The sequence below is a fragment of the Ursus arctos genome, unplaced genomic scaffold, assembly GCF_023065955.2.
Source record: "Ursus arctos isolate Adak ecotype North America unplaced genomic scaffold, UrsArc2.0 scaffold_4, whole genome shotgun sequence".
Lineage (NCBI taxonomy): Eukaryota > Metazoa > Chordata > Mammalia > Carnivora > Ursidae > Ursus > Ursus arctos.
Genome location: NW_026623056.1, coordinates 32784060 through 32805050, shown reverse-complemented (window position 1 = coordinate 32805050; position 20991 = coordinate 32784060). Strand labels below are relative to the sequence as shown.

General features: G+C 42.7%; 1 protein-coding gene across 1 annotated transcript in view; it reads right to left on the bottom strand.

Annotated features, from left to right (window-relative positions):
• The window catches only part of GPR156 (G protein-coupled receptor 156), an 86880-nt gene that overhangs the window by 5440 nt on the left and 60449 nt on the right, over positions 1 to 20991 (bottom strand). Inside the window, exons 4-9 of the mRNA XM_026494268.4 lie at positions 17858 to 17993; positions 17494 to 17604; positions 13111 to 13236; positions 12021 to 12116; positions 8254 to 8490; positions 2110 to 2268 (exon numbers count right to left, since the gene is read on the bottom strand). Coding sequence (XP_026350053.3) covers positions 2110 to 2268; positions 8254 to 8490; positions 12021 to 12116; positions 13111 to 13236; positions 17494 to 17604; positions 17858 to 17993 — 865 coding nt within the window. The remainder of the gene's footprint in view (positions 1 to 2109; positions 2269 to 8253; positions 8491 to 12020; positions 12117 to 13110; positions 13237 to 17493; positions 17605 to 17857; positions 17994 to 20991) is intronic.

Here is a 20991-nt window from a genome sequence, read left to right as displayed (position 1 = left end):
TTCTGCCTGCTGGCCTTCCCACAGCCTGGTGAGTCAGTGATGCATGCTGCTCAAACAGCCTCTGGGGGACCTCTGGCCAGAGGGTCAAGGGGGGTGAGAGTAAGAAGATGGACTGCAAGTAAGAGGAGACAGAGGGGCTGTGGAAGGGGCTGCATGAAGGGACCTGCAACGGAGGAGCTGGAGTCAGGGGCTGTGCACAGATGGAAGCAGGAGGGCTACTTGTGTTTATGTGCCAGGCAGTGCTGGTACTGGAGACTCAGATACGGGAAGCTCTCTAGGCCTGTGGAGGAGCCCAGGACAGGCTGCTTGTTCTCAGGCCTGTTCTGGGAAAGATGTTCCAGGTGTAGGGCACCGGGAGGAGGCCAGGATTTACTGCCTTTGCATCTGCTCTCTATTAGGGCCCTTCCTCCGCAGACTCAAAGCATCTTTTTGGATAGAGCAGATTCAGTTACTGCGTGGGAAACAGGGTAGCGTGGCAGAAATACAAAAAGCACGTCACAAATTACCATAAGGCTAAAGAGTCAGGCCACTTGGCTGTTCCAGCATTAGCTGATTGTGAATAAAAACCATCCTGGCTGTTCTCGCCAAGTTTCCAGCCTTCTGTTCAGCTGGAAAAAAAAAATACTTCTTTGAAGACTTCACCGAGTATCAAAGGCAATGCAACTTACTCTCTTGACAGGTAGGAAGAAATCTGGCTTTGAAATCAGGTCCTGAACGCTTCATGAATAGTAAAGAAATGGAGAAATATTACTCCGGTGGATTAAACAGCTCCAGACGGAGGGTGTGGTGTGAGGGAAAAGAGGAGCACAGGCAGTGGGGGCCTGGGGCAGTTAATCCCTTCCCTGGTTGTGTCCCATAGGTCCCCACCACACCATTGTCTCGCATAGGGACAACTGATACCCAGGTGTCAGGACAGTTTCAAACAAGTGCAGTTTCCCACATAGCACCTACTCAGGTGTGTTCTGTACTGAAAAAGAATGAAATATAATTTAGTTAGTGTGAAAAACTAATTCCTCTGAATCCTGTGTCTCCTTTCTGAGGCAGTGCAGCCTGAAGCTTTTCCAGGTGCTTTCTTTGAGCCCACAGCACACTGCCCAACTCTGGGACAGGTGCCAACTCTGGCTCAAGAACAGAAGAAAAAGGGGCTTGAGGTTGGCCCAGTTCTCCCCTGGCACTACTATGATCTTCAGAGGCCGTATTAAGCCCTCCACCCCATTTTGGACACTTTCTGGGTTGGTAGGATGATTGAAATCTCTAGTTCAAACCTGGAAAGGACAAGAATGGGCCCCGTAAGATCTTGGAAATGAGCGCACTACTTTAAGTAAAGACAATATATCATACATAAGAAGCTAGGATCCACTACTGCTCAAGGGCTTTACAACACTGTTCCCCCTGCTTGGAATGCTTTTCCCTGCACCTGGTCAATTTGTACTTAACCTTCAGCTCTCAGCTCAGAGTCTTTTCTGACCATTCTCAATTAGGTTCCCTCGCCTTCACTACCCATTATTCTGTCTTACCACACTGATTTCTTCCTTCATAATTCTTTTTTTTTAAGATTTTATTTATTTTTGTGAGAGAGAGAGCACGCGCACGCACACACACAAGTGAGGGGGGAGGGGCAGAGGGAGCGGGAGAAGCAGACTCCCCGCTGAGCAGGGAGCCCAATGGGGGGGGGCTCGATCCCAGGACCCTGGGATCATGACCTGAGCCAAAGGCAGACGCTTGACTGACTGAGCCACCTAGGCGCCCCTTCCTTCATAATTCTTACCACAGTTTAGAATTATACATTTACTTGACCAACATCTATTTCCTCCAGTAGACTGTGGGCTCCGTGAGGTAAGGACTGTATTTGTTTTGTTCATCAGCACTTTGCATAATGCCTAGTACACATGTGGCCAGTGAATGAATGCAGTGCGTGAGGTCAGCAATGGGAGGGTCCCTGGAGAAATGCTGACCCTTTTTGCCCGGGGCTGAGAGAAGTGGGAGTGGCTAAGAAGTGGGGGAATGGAAGAATAAGAAAGAATGTTAGCCATGAGACATCTGGGGTCTACCACTGCATGACTGGAGTTCTTGCTGACAGAGAATCCACCAGGCAGGGGTCTAGCTTACTTCTGTGAGGAGTCTGTCCATGGAGTTTCTCTCTCCTCCAGCGTGGCAATTCTGCTCCTCACCATACGGGGTATGGAAGCTTTTGCTGGGAGTGCTGAAATATTTGGCCATGCGTCGGGTTGTTTGGTTTTCCTCTTCAAATGCCTTCCACTGCTTCAGCTGTTCGATAAAAGAACACATGTTATTTATTTAATTACACTCCCAGAAACACATTCTCTCGCTCTTTTTCAAAAATATTAAGGAATGACAGAGTCACAGATACACACATATAAACTATTCTCTCCTCAAAATGTACTTTACTCTGGGAAGTTCATAAACAGCAGTGACAGAAGGTATAGAGAAGGTTAAGGTCATTCTTAGTTTAAAAAATGCCAAAGGAAGAAGATGACAGGGAGATAAGATAGAATAATCTTAGCTTGACCCCTCTACCTACCCATGGCTGGACAAGGAGAACCAGAGCTGAAGTATGCTTCTAGAGCCATATTCTCAAGCCAGAGTTTAGGAGCTCTCACAGGGTGAAGCAATCTAAACATTGTATGTTTCAAATGAAACTGCTTTTAGCTGTAAGTTGCTGTTCTTAATTATTCCCATTTGTGGAGTAATGGTGTGCTTACTGCTACTGAAAGCCCAGTCCTTGCCGGAGGACTTCTAACCCAAATCAATAATCAAGTCTCGGACAGATAGAAAACCACAAATGTCAATAAAGATCGATAGAAATGACAGAACATTAGGTCTGAGAGCTGACTGTCCTTTTTACGTGACAAATGAGGAAAGACTCAAAAGGAGTATGACCTTTCAAAGCCCCACAGCTAGTTAGCAGCACAGCCCCAGCTGTCACCAGGGCCCTGTGCCACACCACATCTCCTCAGCACGGCTGATGAAGACAGAGCCTGGTAACTGTGGGGGGTCCTACAGAGGGTTTTTCAGTAGAAACTGGTTTTGAAAAATAATCTGTGGAAGCTTAGGCTGGTTTAATTTCATAAGAATGGAATGGAATATAGAACATTCACAAGCAGGGGCATGTTCCTGGGCCTTTGGGATATTGTCTCCATGTGGCGAATGCCAGTAATGCGAAGGCCAGGGGTGGGGGCAGCGGCAGTGCTGGACACGTGTCCTTCTCTCTTAAGGAATTCTCATCATCAGGAGTGCTAGTGAGGTACACTGGCTCTAGGTAGGATGCTGAGGGGTCTGTGGGGAGCCTCACAGGGATCCTGGAATTTATTTGCTTACTAGTCAAACATTTATTAAGCTCTGACTATGGAGTGTAACCCAAATTTGGTAAAGCTGATAAGATTCTAAATTCCCACCACCGACTGCAATACATTCTCACCCAAGACCTCCTGGGTCCTCTGTTGACTCAGCATGAGTCCTTTATGGTACCAGGAGTCTGGGTGATCTGTGCTGGGTCCGGCTAGGACCGTCCCCTCTGGATGCCCTTCTCGAAGTCCCCTTCCCCAGGGAGCCATCCGCTCAGCTGGTGACTCAGGAGTTAGGAGCCTGGCACCGCAGGGTCACTCTGTGGTCTTCAGTGGATGGACCCCCAGTGTCCTAGCACTCACCCTAGCAGTGTTGCAGTGTGTCTGTTCCCTCCCAGGGCCCCTCGTTTCCATAGCAGTATAGCTTTTCCTTTCTCTCCCAGCACCCCCAGTCTGAGCCCTCTCTGCAGGGCTGCTGGAAGAACTGCTCAATATTGATGTTAGGGCACCACCGGGGCTACTGGGCTGCCTCGCCCTAAGCTGGAGGGCAGAGCCAGGGTGTCCCTTGACTAAATCCTCCTCCTCCCCTTTGTGGGGATCCTGGTCTTAAAGACTTGACTCTTCTGGCTTTCTGGACCATGGCAATAAACGACCCCCAGGTCACAATTTCAGGACTTCTCCATGGCGCTTCCTCCAGAAGGCAAGCATTTTCTTGTTTTCTCAGCCTCTGGGCTACGTGGGTGTCGTAGGATGAATAATGTTTCCCCAAAGATGTTCTTCCCCTCCTAATCTCTGGAACTTGTGAATCTTACCGCACACGGTGAAAGGGAGTCTATAAATGTGACTGAGTTAAGGATTTTGAGAAGGGGAAACTGTTCTCGATTATCTGGGCACGGCCAATGTCATCGCAAGAATCCTTAAAAGAGGAAGGCAGGAGAGCGAGAAGGAATGTTGACAGTGGAAGCAGAGGTCTGAAAGAGAGAGAGATGAAGATACCACACTGCTGGCTCTGAAGATGGAGGAAGAAGCCATGAGGGAAACAATGAAAGCAGCCTCCAGAAGCTGGGAAAGGCGTGGAAACACATTCTCCCCTAGACCCTCCAGAAGGAACACACACCTAGTGACATCTTGATTTTAGTCAAATAAGGCCCATTTCAGATGTCTGACCTCCAGGGCTGTAAAATAATAAATGTGTATTGTTTTAAGCTACTTGGTTTGTGGTAATTTGTTACAGCAGCAATAGGGTGCTAACACAGTGGGACTGACTCTCAATCTCTACCAGGTAACCAGGGCCTTCAGAAGTTCACCCTGTGTGTTTCTCTCACCTCCTGCCACTCTCCCCTTGCTTCAGCTTGTACTTCAGAAAGTGCAAAGCGCACAAATGTTATGGTGCTCCAAACATACCCTGTTCTGTCTCCTATATGGCTGCCTCTGGTCATGGTGCTCCCCCATTGAAAATGCCACCCACTGTCCTTCCCCACCTGCTCAGTGAACTGTTATTCCTTCCTCAAGACTGGGCCCAAACACCTCATTTTCTGAGAAGGTGTCACTGAGTTCACAGATGGCCTGAGGCACACCTTCCTCAACATTAGGTAACATGCCTTCCTCAGACACTTGATGCACGTGTTATAATTCCTTTCACATCTGCTCCCTACTAGACTTGGAGGTGGGGCCGTTGTGTTGAACTACATGTTTCCTGCAGTTAATAAGTGATGGAGAGATACATGAACAAATGAAGGAAGCCTTCCTCTAGAAAGCTAGGGAGCGCTGCGACGTATACAGATAATAGAAGGCAGAGTAGAAATCCCTTAACACCTTTATGAAGGAACAGATGAAACACTTGGGGAATTCAGAAGAAAAAACCATGTCCTATCTCAGAACCCACCTGCCTCTCAGAGCGAGAGGGATGGAGGGAGGATGTGTATAGAGATGGGTCATGTTCAGGTCACAAAAGCAGAGGCTGGCTCATTGCTGGTGATGACCTCAGTGTTTGGCATAAACACTTAGGCATTTCCTGAGGGCCTGAGTAGAGTGCTGCTTGGCCCACTTGCCTCTTCAGTAATGTCAGCCATTTCCCTCAGCTTTCTAGCGCCACCTAGCTGCCCTTGATGTATCTGTGCCTCTGCTTTCATTAGCCCCTCCCATCAGTCCAGTCTGAAGGCTTAGCCACAAGAAGGCAGGCAGTCCACCTCCTGCTGCCTCCCCTCCCCATACAGCTCTCGCCACACACCTTTCCAAATTTGTTCAGCTGTCCTATTTTCCTGGAAGACACAGTGCAGGTCTCACAGGGAGAATCTTTCTTCTACCAAAGGCCACTGAGCCAGAGAGGAAAATCAATTCAGAGGCATACAAAAAACTGACAAGCCTCAGTTACTTTTATATTTTGAAATAGCATTTACCCCCCGAAACCTAAACTACAATAAACTATACCATATCTTTTTTGGTTTTAGATTATGGTCAGTTCAAGAGGAGAAAAAGCATGAGACAGAAAATAGAAGAGGAAAGACAGAGTAAGAGAATGGAAGCTCAAGATGGCTAGGAAGAAAAGGGGGGGTGAGTCAGAGAGAAGGAAAGAGAAAGACCCACACTGTCTGTCCACCCAGTTCCTGTACCCCTTAATTTTTCCATTTTTACTCCCACTTCAACAATCCCAAGTGCTTGTTGCTGAGGTCAAACCTGCAAGTGAGATTCCAAGCTGCACTTTGCCCTGCATGTTTATGTCTGTGTATAGATGGGAGCGAAGCTATATTACCACTGAGGATTCAAACGCCAAGGACAGTGGGAATCTTCCATCTGAGGCTCAGGATATGAAAGGGACAGAGGTGGGTGTGGAGGGGGAAGTTACAAGTAGGGCCACATCATGGAGGTTGCAGATTCACTCAATTTTCAGATACAGGTCTTGTTTAGGTCAGGAAGGCTTTCCTCTAATAGTTCCTAGGTGACTACTTCTGCCCCAAATTATCTTGTTGTCTTTCAGAGACTCTTATTAGCTCTAAATTGTATCCTAGATCTGTTCTCCATATTTTCTTGACTAGTCTCATTTTTTATCCGTCTCCTTGTTTTCTGTTTCCTTGAATTAACTCACTAATTCAGTATTTTGCCATGTCCAATTGCCTATTCGATGCTTTTATTGGGGTTTTAAGTTTAACACAATATTTTTCATCCTTATTCAGTATTTCATGATCTACGATTATGTCCTTTTCATGATGGTTCACTTGAGTTGAAGAGAGGCAATATCCTTTGAATCCTATTGACAAGACAAGTCAGATCTCTTCTAAAAACTAATTTACTTCAGAGGAAGGCAGCTTCTCCAAATCTTCAGAAGTTTGTGGTCCTATTCTTGTAAGCTGCTGAATCTCTTCATAGGTCCTTTCCTCCTCAATTTATAGTCTTACATGAGAAGAGCTATCGTTTCCTAGTACAGTAAATATACTCGCTTTGTTTTTCACTTGTGGTCACAAGATGGCTCCCGTAGCTCCAGGCATCACAAACATAGAATAGGTGATGCCAGCCACGCCTCTAGTTTTTTTTTAGGAAAGCAAAAGCTTTCTCATAAGCCTTCCAGGAAACCTTTAGTGTTCAAAACGGTATCACATGGGCACCACTAGCTATAAGGGAGGTTGGTAAAGCAAGTGTTGAGTTCTTTCAGCCTATGTAGTGAAGAGGAACAAGGAAGAAAGGGGTTAGCAACAGATGGGTGGGTTACCAATCAACAACATTGGCCACAGAGCCTAAGGGGTGGGCCACACAAAAGGCCCCCGCCCACTCCCCTGCCCACTCCTCTCTGGAAAAGGGAGGAACAGCCCTTTTCTGCTATACCCCAAACAAATAAGCCTCAGCTCTCATGACTTCCTTCCATCTAGTTCTTATAACATAGAGATTCCTCTAGTTTCTAGCAGAGATGCAATACCTATCCATGGTTTTTAGTGCTGCTGCTACAGATTTTTCCATATTTGTTCATTCTGTAGAATATTTTAATGAGAATTTATGAAAGGGAAGAAGAGTAAAGGCCTTTGCCTGTGTCACAGCATCGTGCCCCAAAGTGCAGTCATAACCCTCCCTCAGCCAACACTTTAATTATCAGTTAGCTCCCTTGTGAAGTCATTCATAGTCAACGTCAAGCTGCAAAGGGAATCAAGATGGAGTCTAGAGGGGGTAGAGGGATGAGGGAGGCCTCGGGGGGAGAGAAAGAGATCTAGAAGGGAAACAGGACAGAAGCCTAATGCCAAGTTCATTAACTCAGATATATGTGGCTCAGTGGTACCCTAGGGCATTGCATGAATAATTTAACAACACTTTCAGAGCCCATGGATTCCTTCTCCTTTCCCTGACTCCCTTTCTTTCTCTTTGCTGTCTGGATATTTCTGCTTCTATCTTCCTCCCTCATTTGATTTTTTTTTCTTAATCCCCATAGTGTGAAACACATTTTTATTTAGTTTTTATTTCTCCTTATTGTAAAAAGAAATGTTCTATATTTTCTTCTAATGAAAAGAAAGAAAAAACATTTTAAATTGCACAAATTTCTGAATGAGTTTTTCTCTGTGAATCTGCAATCTCAAATAGGAAAGAAAGAAGTTCCTTACTCCCAGGCTAGGGAAAGGATAACATTATCAAGGAGATGGGGGTACAGGGGATGCGTGAAGCCGAAGGGAGGGTAGGTGGAAAAGCTGGTCATGAGGCAGCCCTCCACGGGTGGAAACATGCTTTTGTGCCTGCTCAGTCACCCTGGCCTGCCCTCCTTGCTGACGGGGAGCAGAGCTGTCCTCTTCAGAGAAGCAAGGAGGGAAGAACAGAGAGAGCCCACTCATGAGGAACTTGCCTTCCTTCTGACTCTCCAATAAATGGTACCCAAAAGTCTCAGTAGAAAACAGTGAGCAGTTTATCATGTCCAGGGAAGCCTCTGGAATGACAATGAGGACTAGCCTGCCAATTTCTCCCGAGAGCATACCTGGGGAACAAAGATGAAGCAGTTGATCGTGGTTGTGCAAACAAAGATACCTCCAGATGTGAGTCCAAAGACCAGGTTGGGCCAGGAGTGCAAGTATCGGGTGACCACGAAGAGAAGCCCAGCAGCCACTACTACAAGGTTGACCCCAACCATGATGGTTAAAGACTGATTCACAGGAGGAGAGCTGACGTGGTCAGTCAGGCCAGCCAGGTAGGCACCATATAGCAGCAGCAGGCCCTGGAGATAGAGAAGAGAACCAGGGGCTGAGAGAAGTGTAACAACGGGCTCGGTCTTGAAGAGCAGTAGGGTTGGGACCAATTTCCTCACCTTTAAAATAGGGATAATAAGACCTAACCTAAAAGGTTGTTATGAAGATGTACTAAGATAGCACATGGGAAGACCCTAAGGGCAGCCCCTATATCTAGTAGGTGCTAAATAAATGTTATTTTCCTTTCCTTCCCTGGGAATTACCTCATTGGAGGTTAGCAAGTCAGCCATCAGACAGGACTCTACTAGGACAGGATGGTGTAGGTGGGTAGGAGGTCTACAGGACAGGCTGTTGGGCCCTCAGAAGGCATTGGCAATGCCATGCTGTTGGTGGTAAGGACTACCACACCCACTGTGTGGTTTTGCACTACGTGGAGCTGAGGGGCACGTATAAGTGGAAACAGCCTGTGGTCTGCTTGTCAAGCCATGTGCCGCGGCAGGGGCAGCGCCCTGAGGAATGGGCTTTTTTCTTTTTTTTCTCCCTAATTTTCCCAAAGGCACCATCTGCTTGCCAAGCCCTGCACCTGCAAGACTGCATCTGTCTAGAAGGGATGCCTTTTTCTAATTTACACAAAGGATCTCTATAGGCTAGCAGCGGCTCCGTGCCAGTGGGTGTTTATGGGAGATGGAAAAAGAGAACAAAGGCAGGCTGGGACCTAAGCAAGACTGTGGAGCAGGCACAGGCAATAAAGGCTTCATCTATACCCTTCATCCTCTGTGTGACATTCCCTGCCCCCACGACCGGGAACCCAGTGCCCTATTCTTTCCTCTTTCCCATGAATATAAAACTGCTCTCAGATTTCTCACTTGAATTACAGAGAAAATTACTCACAGCACTTTAAAGTGCTGCCTCTCTTAGACGGAGCTGCACTGAAATCAAAGAAATCAAAGCTGTAATCAATAATACATAATGTATAGATTTAACATATGTTCATCTGACTATGTACAAAGTATGTGTTAGGTGCAGGGTAGGCAAAGGTGTTACAAAGAGTAAGTCATGGTTCTGGCTCTCAAGAAGCTCAGTCTGGTAGGGAGATTTAAGGCAAGCACACAAATGTCCATGTTTTGTCATACAGAATGTGAAGATGCCATGAGGACTGAAGTGGGAGTGGGAAGTATAGATATTCAGAGGGAGAACTGATAATGAAAGCAAGGCCAGGGATCAGCAGGGTACCTGCCAGTTACTCTAAATCATACGATCTGCCCAACTCCATCTGCAAGGACAGCCCTAAAGATAATTTTTGGAGCACTGGCTGTGCCTACAGTGGAGGAGTCAGCATGGCAGGGATGCCTTCTGGGCGCCCCTAATGCCCAGTGTCCCAGGAGGGGCCTGAGGGCCAAAGGTGGCCACCCTGAGATCTTCAATGACTAGAAGATACACAAGTCAGGCCAGTGAGGCTTGAGTTTGGGGTAATTGACACCATCAGGTGGCATCTGGCAGACTGGATCCCTAGTAATTTAATCAAAAGTAAATTAAATTTAAAAAAAATTTTTAAGTAAATGAAATTAATTTTATGATTTTGAAATGTTCACATCTCATTCTTTTAAAATGCTTTAACTCCATTAAAACTCTTGCCAAAAGGGAACTACGTATGAATAAAGTCTCTCTACATCCATGACTTGTGTTTGAGTAAATCATATCTAATACTTGTATGTCATTGGCATTCACTGCTGAGAAGTGTGGGGTAGGGCTTGTTGCCAGGCTCGGGTGGGGGGGTCCTGGAAATTAATGTGAAGATTTAAGTCATCCTCAGGAACTGCTCTTTGACCAGGGAGCCCATGAAAGGCTGGCTCAGTCAGTTTCCTGATGCTTAGCACTCTTTTCCCTTTTTCTTTCTTCGTTCTTCAGAAAGATATTACAGTGAAATAAAATGGAAATGGGATTATATAAAAGGCAATGGAGAAAATAAATCAACTTGAGTCACAAAGTGAGCTGCTATGGGCGAAGTGCTGAGTTTCTGTCCTGGGGAGGACATGTTTTTCTATAGGGCTCAAGAAATCGAACTGTCCAGGGGCGCCTGGGTGGCGCAGCGGTTAAGCGTCTGCCTTCGGCTCAGGGCGTGATCCCGGCGTTCTGGGATCGAGCCCCACATCAGGCTCTTCCGCTATGAGCCTGCTTCTTCCTCTCCCACTCCCCCTGCTTGTGTTCCCTCTCTCGCTGGCTGTCTCTATCTCTGTCGAATAAATATATAAAATCTTTAAAAAAAAAAAAAAAGAAATCGAACTGTCCAGGAGGCAGTGGGAGATTAATAATAATAATATCTCACATTTATTGAGCTCTTCCCATGGGCCAGGAGTGGTTGAAAATTCTGATCATGCACTATCTCTTTTGAAATTTAGAACAGTTCTGAGAGGATGTTATCATCCCCATTTTACGTCTGAGGGAACCCAGGCTCAGAGAGGTTAAATGAGGCCCAGGGTCAGCTAAGAAGGGGCTGAATCAGAACCCAAACCCTGTTCTGTCATATTCTGAAGTTCATTTTCTTAACTGTTAGCAAGAAACTAGAGATTAAGAGCTGTTTACTGGCCAGTGTTCTCTTTTAAAAACATTTCTATCAAAGTAATATAATGCACATAGTAAAAAAGCAACATTTCCTTATCCCAGCCCCATTTCCAACAAGCAACCACTTGAACACTTTCCTAGTGGTAAAATGAGTAAAGTTTACCTTTAAAGACCGTATATTTCTACAAAAATTCCTTCTCCTCTGCCAGCCATCAGTCAACCAGGCTTCTCTGTCCTGAGAATCAACAGGTAGTCTCTTACCACTCAGGGTTTGCCTGAGTGAAATTGGCCTGCCCTATACCCCTCACAGCCAGATTTTCTGTTTTTCCTTGCTTAAAACCAGCTAATAGGATAGTTGGTTCTAAGAACCTCCTTTAGTGCCCTGTATAGGTATCCTGTACCTGCTAGAAATAATATCCTACTTTTGCCATCTAACAGAGACAAATGAAGCTAATTGTGGGGGATTCAGGGCAGTATGGGGACACTTTGAGGCAGCTGGAACCACTCAAAGGACACCATGGATGTTGCCGTCTCTCTAAGGGCCAGAGTGAGAAAGGTTGGTGGAAGGCAGTAGGATACCTTGACCCAAATCTTGAAGAAAAACACAAGGAGGGTAATCAGGGCACTCAAGACAACAAATAAAGCTGGATAAAATGTCTCTGCATAATCCCCCCTGCAGGGAGTTGGAGAGAAAGCCAGTATTGCCAAATCAATCAAAAAATCAGACCAAGAAATGGGAGAAAGAGTGGGTGAATTTCACATGATTTAGAGGAAAACTGAATGAGGGGGTCCAAAGAGTTGGAAAAGTGACCCCCAAGACAAATAAAGAGTAGAGAAATAATAAGGGTCATAACTTTAAGATTTATGCATCAACAGAGGTTTCCTCTAATTTCAAGATTCTTTGCAGAAATCACCTCATTAATTCCTCTAATTCCCTTTCCATGGCTATTTTGTTGGTGACAGATAGATTATATTCCAAAGAGATGTGGTTACCAACCTTGCACACCAAAACAAGAGCAATCCAGACATCAGAGTACCGGGAAGCACAGAAGTGTGAGCTGGTCAGAGAGCAGGACACATCTCTCCCTGACACCTAAAAGGGACACAGAGTCAACACTGAGGAAACCCACAATTCTCAGGAATGCACAGGAGATCGTTGGGGACATCTGGAGTGTGAACTTTTCTTCAGCAGGTGATTTCCCCCTTAATAGGTAAAAACTATAACATGTAGGTGACTCCATTGTAATCCAAATGGATGTGACTGTGAGTTAAAGGGAAAGGTGATAAAGTCCGGCTAACATGTGGATGCTCGGTGGTGGCGGGGCTTACTCCCCAGTTAGGTGCTTTGCTACCACAGTGACTCAAATTAGTGTATCAGCAAAATTATGAATTATTTCACATCTTGTTTCTGCTATTTGTTAACAGTTGAAACTGTAAATACTAAATCAGCAAAGTCAAGTTTCCACTGTATTCTTCAGCCCCTTGTGAGGCTGGAGACTTACAATACTTCCCATTAATTGAACACTATGTACTAGGCACAGTTGAACCCTTTCCCTGTATTGTTTCGCTTCATCTTCGCCACAACCCTAGGAAATAGGAAGCACTATCATCGCCAATTTACCTGTGAGGAAACCGACACTGCAAGAGGTTTAAATCACTCTCCCAAGGTCACATGGCTGGTAAGTGGGATTTGAATGAGGGCTGACTGACTCCAAAGACCACCTCAAAATACCCCTTTTACTTCTCAATAACTAGGGGAAGTCAACTTCCTGTGGCTGAAAGTTCTCATTATTGATCATGTGAAAGTGGAGATAACCGCCGGGCAGTTCTGGTGTGCTGACATCTCAGTGGATGCTGCTGGAAGACATGTGGAGCAGGGGCAGTGGCCGTGGTAGCACACCCTGCAGACAAGGGCAAGGCATTCACCAAAGCCACAGCTCCCGACTCTCCCTCCTTTTGGGGTCATTTATCTTCTTTTTGGGAGGATGACCGCAGAGCAAGTGCTGCTGAGAGAATGACCCCAGTGTACCACAGAAGCCAGTCCTCCAAGTTTGGGAAGTAGATTATCCAGGGATTGGGCCCCTCACCGTCATACTGACACCAAGAATCTGGAGGCACTGGATGGGATCAGTCAGCACCCACGTCACAAGCAGGATCACATCAGCTATCACCAGGGCTGCCACCAACCCCAGTAGCTGCAGGTCTTTGATTATCTGCAAAAGAGTCAAGGTCATAACTTTCCTTGGCTTGCTGGCTGTACGACACAGGGGCTGGAGAACACTATGTGCTCTGAGCTAAAGGTTCCAGGGTCAGCCCTCCCAGGAGGCTTCACATCCAGCCATCAAAGATGAAACATACACTATAGATGTACAATGGTGTCTATGTCCATGTCATCATCATCACCATTGAACATTTTCATTTGTTTATTTTTTCACAAAGGATTAAGGAGTCTTATAAAATGAACACACTATTATTTCTAGATATGCACATATGAGCATATAGAGAGATATGAAAGTTTTCACATAAAACTGTTAACAACCATTAACTTGGAGGGTGGGATTGAAAGATGAGGGTGGTAGAAGAGAGATTACTAGCATTTTCTTTATACATATACAAATCGTTTGACTCAATGTATTACTTTTGTAACAGCAGAAATAAAACTAATAAAAAATATATTCTGTGGAAGGATGAAAAATGTCAAGGAAAAAAATCAGGAGAATTAGGATGAAAGGTCAGATGAGGAGAGTACATAGCACTCATGAACTGGGGGAAAATGTGGATCTGAGTTGTTGACAACCAATGAAAAGAAGAGAGCATGACTAGTTACATGATTCATGGTGTCTGTAAGATAAAACACATCAGTCATCAGTTGCTTCGTCAAACTGCTTAAAACTAGTGATAATAAGAAAATCTTCAAATCAACCAGCTAGAAGGCACATTATGTGCAGAGGAACAAAGACAAGGATGACATCAGATTTCTTATCAGATAAGGCCATGTTAGAAGACCCTAGAGTGAAAACTTCAAGGTACTGAAAGAAGAAAAGAAAGCCTCAACCTGTAATTCTATATCCAGCAAAAGTAGCTTTCAGAAACAAATAGGGAATAAAGACTTTTCCACATAAACAAAAGCTGAAAGAATTCAGCATTCTCACACCTGCATGAGAATGTTAATATCCTTAAAGCAAAAGAAAAATGATACCAGATGAAAATATAGGTCTATACAAGGAAATAATACCTTCATGGAAAAGTATATGTTGATTTTAATTATTTAAATATCTTCAAAAGATAACCATTCAAACAAAAATGAGTAAAAATTGTGTGGGTCTTATAACATATGTAGAAGTGAAAACAACACAGAGTGGGAGAGGGGGAAATGGAAGCATACTACTGTGAAATACTTATACTGTATGTGAATGCCAATTATAGCATTGTACACAAACACCTCCAGACTCTGAAGAGGAGGGAATGCTTCTTAATTCATTCTATAAGGCTGGTATTATGCTATACCAAAACCAGAAAAAGATTTTATAAGAAAAGAAAGCTATAGAACAACATCCCTTAAGAACATGAGTATACAAGTTATAAACAGAATCTTATGAAAAGGAGTCCAACAATAAAAGGAGAGGATAATACATCATGACCAAGTGGAGTTTAGAAAACAGGGTTGGTTTGAGATTCTAAAATCATTTAATGTAATTCCACCATATGAACAAACTAAAAAAGAAAAAAAATATGATCAATAGACATAGAAAAAGCATTTGACAGATCCCAACATCAATTCTTTAATAAAACCCTCAGCAAAATGGGAATAGAAGGGAACTTCCCCAACTAGATAAAGGATATCTATAATACAACTATAGCTTAGTTTTGAAATACTGAATACTTTCCCCATAAGGTCAAGAAAAATTCAAGGATGTCTGTGCTCGGCATCTGTATTGAACATTGTACTAGTGTTTCCCATCCAACTACTAACCAGGCCTGACCCGGCTTTGTTTCCAAGATCAGATGAGATAGGGTGCGTTCAGGGTGGTATGTCCATAGACTGTACTAGTGTTTCTAGACAGTGCCATCATACAGAAAATTGGAAACTCTTTATTCACAGATAATATGATCATCTATGTAGAAAATCTGATGGATCTACAAAAAATCTGATGGGTCTATAATAAGTAGTTTAGCAAGGTTACAACATACAAGATCAGCATATGAAAATCAATTGTATTTCTATATATTAGCAACAAAAAAATTAGAAAGTGAAATAAAAAACAATAACATATAATCACATAAAAATTAAATACTTAGGAATAAATCTGATAGAAGATGTAAAAGACCTCCACTGAAAACTATATAAAATTGCTGATAAATATTAGAAAAGACCTACGTAAATGAAGAAATATACTGTATTCATGCATTAAAAGATACAACATTGTTAAGAAGTCAATCTTCCACAATTTGATCTATGGAGTCAACACATTCTCAATCAAAATCCCAGAAGAAATTTGTAAAAATTGGCAAACTGACTCAAAAATTCATATGGAAATTCAAAGGACTTAGATCAGCCAAAACACTATTGAAAGAGAAGGACAAGTTGGAGAACTAATACTCACTGAAAAACATCAGTAATCAAGATAATATGGTATTGGTGTCAAAATAAACAAATACATCAATGAGACAGAATCAGGTCCAAAAATAGATCCACATACCTATGGACAACTGATTTTCAACAAAGGTAAAAAATAATTCAGTGAAGAGGACAGACTTTTCAATAAATGGAGCTGGAACAACTGCATTTCAATATGTAAAAAAATTAACTTTGATCCATACATCACATCATATTTTAAAATTAACTCAAAATGGATTATAGGCTTAAATGTAAAAAAAATCTAAAACTCTAAAACTTCAAGAAGTAAGCACAGGAGAAAACCTTTTGAGGCCTTGGATGAGGCAAAAGTTTCTTAGAGCTGATACCAACATGACCCATAAAAAAACAAATTGGTAAACTGGACATTATCAAAATTAGAAATGTCTTCTCTTTGAAAGATACTCTTAAGTGAATGAAAAGAAAGGACACAATTTGGAAGAAAATCTTTGCAAATTATATATATCTGCTGATGGGCTTATATCCAGAATATAAAAAGAACTCTCAAAACTCTATAGTAAGAAAACAAACAACTAAATTTTTTAAAAAGGGTAAAAGATTTGAGCAGATACTTCACCTAAGAAGATATATGGATAGCAAACAACCACGTGAAAAGATTCTCTCTCTCCCTCTGCCCCTTCCCTGGTATGCATGTATTCTCCTCCTCTCTCTTTCAAATCAATCAATCAATCAATCAATCAATCTTTTTTTTTTTTTAAAGAGTACATACTCCATGATTCCATTTATACAAAATTCTGGAAAATGCAAACTAATCTATAGTGACAGAAAGCATATCAATGGTTGCCTGGGAATAGGGATGGATGTAAGGATTGGACAGGAGAGGGAGATAACAAAGATTCATGAAGAAACTTTGCAGATTATACACCACATCTCATGGGTGTATACATATGCAAAAGTTGTCAAATCGTACACTTTAAATATGTGCAGTTCATTGCATGTCAATTATGCCTCCATAAAGCCATTTTTTTTACAAAGGAATCTGTGTTATAGAAGGATAGATGAACTTCTTGTCCTTTAGTCAATTTTTTTTTCATATTATGGTTATTCACAGCTGAGCTTTTTATAAATATTCTAATGACTGGATAATGTTGCAAAAAAAAAAAAAAAATCATGCCAGAGAAGTAAACTCCAATTGAGTGATATATTGGGTCTGGGTAGGACCTATAGTCAAAGAGTTTGATGATCAGACTTTGAGGTTTGGGCAGGGAACCTGATAAAATGGGGAAATGTGGTCAGGATGACATCTGATGTCAGGGAAATGCAGGTGATCTGGCTGCCACATAGCTTCTAGGGTTGATTCTATCTGCTGAATGGATGTCCTCTTCTTTGCTCACTGCTCCAGGCCCACCTTTCTTAGTGCAGAGAATGGCCTTCTACATGGAAAAGAACTGGGCTCCAGTAAAGGAAATAACTGCTTACTTGCTACTCTTCTCTGTAATCACTGTCCCTCACTCTACTTTCAGCTCACACTTGTGCCAAGCAACAGTTTCTCTGGGCATCTTGTTCTCCCTCACACTGGTTCCAGATGTTGGCCAGCTCACACAATACCAGCAGTACCAGGGCCTGGGGGTACATATGAACTATGTTGAACAGAACTATGTTCAATGACTTATATCTCAAGAGCACTGGCACATAGCCTTCCAGGCTTGGGGACTTAGGAGGCCACACTACTCCAAGATTTGAAATGAGAAGCAATAACTTCAGACTGCCATAAAAGGATCCACCCAGTAATCTGACACAAACTTCTCTAGCTTTTAATCAATAATAAAGCTGCTGTTTGCAATCAAGCAGTATGTACTTGCTGCCTACTCACCACTCTCTTGTCTGGGACCCTCTGAGTAAACACCTTGTAGAGTCGCCAGCTCTTCCCCAAAATGGGGCCAAACACAAGGGAGGTCCCAATGCACAGCATGGATAGTCTTATCTACAGGGGGAAAAGGAGAGAAGCAAGAGGCATGAGAGGGACTTCTGCTGTTCTCCACATGCTGATTTGCAAAGCCCCAGTCCACACAGGGCACCGGGCAGGATGTGGACTGCACTAAGCATTCCAGTGATCACCTCTGAGAGTGTCCATTCCAAAGATAAAGATAGCCACCACCTACAGGAGATGCTGATTTAAAAAAAAAAATCAAAAGTTGGACATTTTGTTCAAAACAAAAACTTAAGATTTAACCCACCTGAATGAGAGTTTCCATTGAGCCTCCCACTAAAGCATCTCGATCTTGAATCCCAAAGAGGTAAACACTACTGTAAGTCAGACAACTGCCGAGTAAGGTCACAATGTTCAGATTGGGACTGGACATCTTCACAATCCTAAAATGAATCAGGAAGAAAGAAGCTTCCAGTCATGACCCTTTGCCATGGGACTGAACAGAACATTCCCACCAGTATAATCTCCAATGTAACCTCATAGAGAAGGGCCACTGGGAAGAAACCACTTTATAGCCCTGTAAAAAAAATTATTATGATTTATTTACATTTATTTTCAAAAAGCACTAAGTTCTGACATCTCTTGCTTATATAACTCCAAGTCTTTAAAAAAAAAAAAAGGCCAACTTCTAAAATACAGGTGGTATCAGAGAAGAGTTAGGACTTTTCCATTAAATTTATAGTTGCTAAGAGACTGCTACATGCAGCCTAGTGAATAAATACCTAGCAGGTAGATACCTAAAGAGATACAGTTTGGAGCCTTTGGAAATGAGCTGTAAGGTAAAGCACTATTTGGAAAAGCTTTGTGATTTTTTCCCCCACAATTTACTCTATTTGATATGTAAATTTGTTTTTCCTTTCTCTGCTTGACCAAAAGAGAAAAAGGAAGCATGGATTGAAAGGAGGACATTTGGTAAGGGTTTTTTGTCAAATAGTTTTAAATGAGTTTACAGAGCAATTCAAAGATTAGAGGGAGGCGTGGACAATCAGAGTGTCAGTGTCCCCTCCTGGGCACCAATGGAAGCTCAGGACAAGGTAAAAACATGTGAATTGGTTAACTTAAGGGGAAAACCACGCTTACTCTGGACAGTGACTGATAACAAGAAGGAATGTCATTGTATTTAAGAGTTTTAGTCTAAATAGTGTATTCTACATAAATTCAATATTTATGTTAATAGTCACTTGATAATTATGCTTAGTTATACTTTTATTTTAAAATAATAACTGAGGAGGAAAGCATTCTTATCTATGTACCTGGGATTACCTGGCTGACCACTTTAAAGTCGAGAGCCAAGGCAAAACCAGCTACTTAGTGCAGCCTACTTTAACGACAGGCAAAGTATTCAGAGGCATTATGCAGTTTGGCAGTGCTAGACTTGCAAACATCATAACCAACAATGGCCCAGCTTGATTACTTTGTGGCTGTAGCATAATTACATCCACACACACACAAATACTAAGCCACTGCGCTGGGACTCAGGCCCCAAGCACAGATAATGTAGGCCAGTAAGTGCAGCAGAGATTTACCTTGTCTTGGAGCAAAAACCTTGATTTTTTATCTTCCTCTAAAAATGAGAACAAGTTTCATGGATTCTCCTTATAAAAAGGGGATAACAATAATACATCCCTCTCCCCCGCTGCCGGAGAGTTGTAAGGATTCAGGGAGGTAACATAGCAAAGTGTGGGGCACAGCGCCTGGTGCAGAGTAAGTACGTAGCCAACATTAGCTAGTGATATTATTAATCTCACCATCTTCAGACTTTAGCAACCTCTGAACCACCTTTTCCTCTCCTGTTTCTTTTCTTTTTTTCTTTCCTTTTCTTTTCTAAAGATTCGTTTTAGAGAGAAAGCACATGTGCGAGCAAGTGGGGGGAGGGGCACAGGGAGAGAATCCTCAAGCCGACTCCCCGCTGAGTGGGGAGCCCAACCTGGGGCTGAATCTCACGACCCATTAGATTATGACATGAATTGAAACCAAGAGTCAGCATTCAACCAACTGCAGCACCCAGGCACCCCACCTCTCGTTTATTACCTATACCCAATCAATTGCCAGTTTCTTTCACTTGTTATTTGGAAATCTCTCTGAGTTGTCTCTTACTCTCCATTCCTGCTACTGCATGCATCCAGGATACAATCATGTTAGGACCAATGCAAGTGGAGTCAAGTGTGACAGATGGGATTCCTGGCTCTGCCAATCACAGCTGTGGGACTTTGGGCAAGTCACTTAACTGCTCTAGCTTTCTGTTTCCTCATCTGTGTAGATAATATTACCTTTCATAACCACCCCACAAATTATTGCAAAGATCAAATGAGATGTGCAGCAAAACTCTTTGAAAACTAACGTGATGCAAAAGTATTAATTTTTAGATTTTTGGTGTAACCTCTAGCTCTCTGTAACACCAGTTTTTTTCCTGTCCTAATGAATTCTGTATACTTTCAGACTCAATTTCTTAAAATACTATCTTCGTCACTTAGGAAGAGAACTATATGTATACAGATCAATTTTGTTTACCTTAAGTATCCACATTTCAAATCTAGCCCTATCCTCCCTATCTACTCATTCATCTGTCTCCTCAGTCAGCAGGTCTTCAAATTGTAATTTATGGAGAGTAATCTTCACTAATTTGTCTCTTCCCATAAGAAGGGAAGTTATGGGGTGAATACTCACTGCAAAGTAAGAACAGTGTTAACCAGCAGCTTCACAATGCATTTTTTAAGTAAAGTAATACCTTAGACAGACCAGTGCTGACACTGCTTTAGAAAAAGGGGGCGCTGCTGACCTGGAACTGGCTACTTGGTGCAGTCAGAAGCTTGTGCAGTGGTACAACCACTGGGTGGATCTTGCAGGACAAATAACTGAGGCTGTTCTTCCCCATGGCTATGCACAAGCATGAGCCATGAATATCTGATGATGACCTCCTTGCCAAGCAGCTGCCCGAGTTTCACAGCTACACGTCTGTGTTGTCCAGATCATTGATGGGTACGTTTCTTTCTTAATTATTCTCTGGGGCCATTTTATTTGAACACCACTCTACAATCAGATCTTCTTTGTGTTATTCAATACTGCATGCAGCCCTGATTTAGAATGTCTCCCCCTCCTGATTTGGAGGAACTCAGTTTAGTTATTTTTATTTTTAAAAATTTTTAATTATTTTTTATTAACATATAATACATTATTTATTTCAAGGTCAGTTTAGTTATTTTTGACAAAATATACATTACATAGTCTTCACATCTCAGAAGTTGATGCAAATTCATTTTCTAAATGGACATGTTGTGGACTTATATATATATATTTTTATATTTTTCATAAAAAATTTTACTTAAAACTTGCATCAGAAAAAAAAATGGATGGAAGATGATTTACCTATTTTGTTTGGTG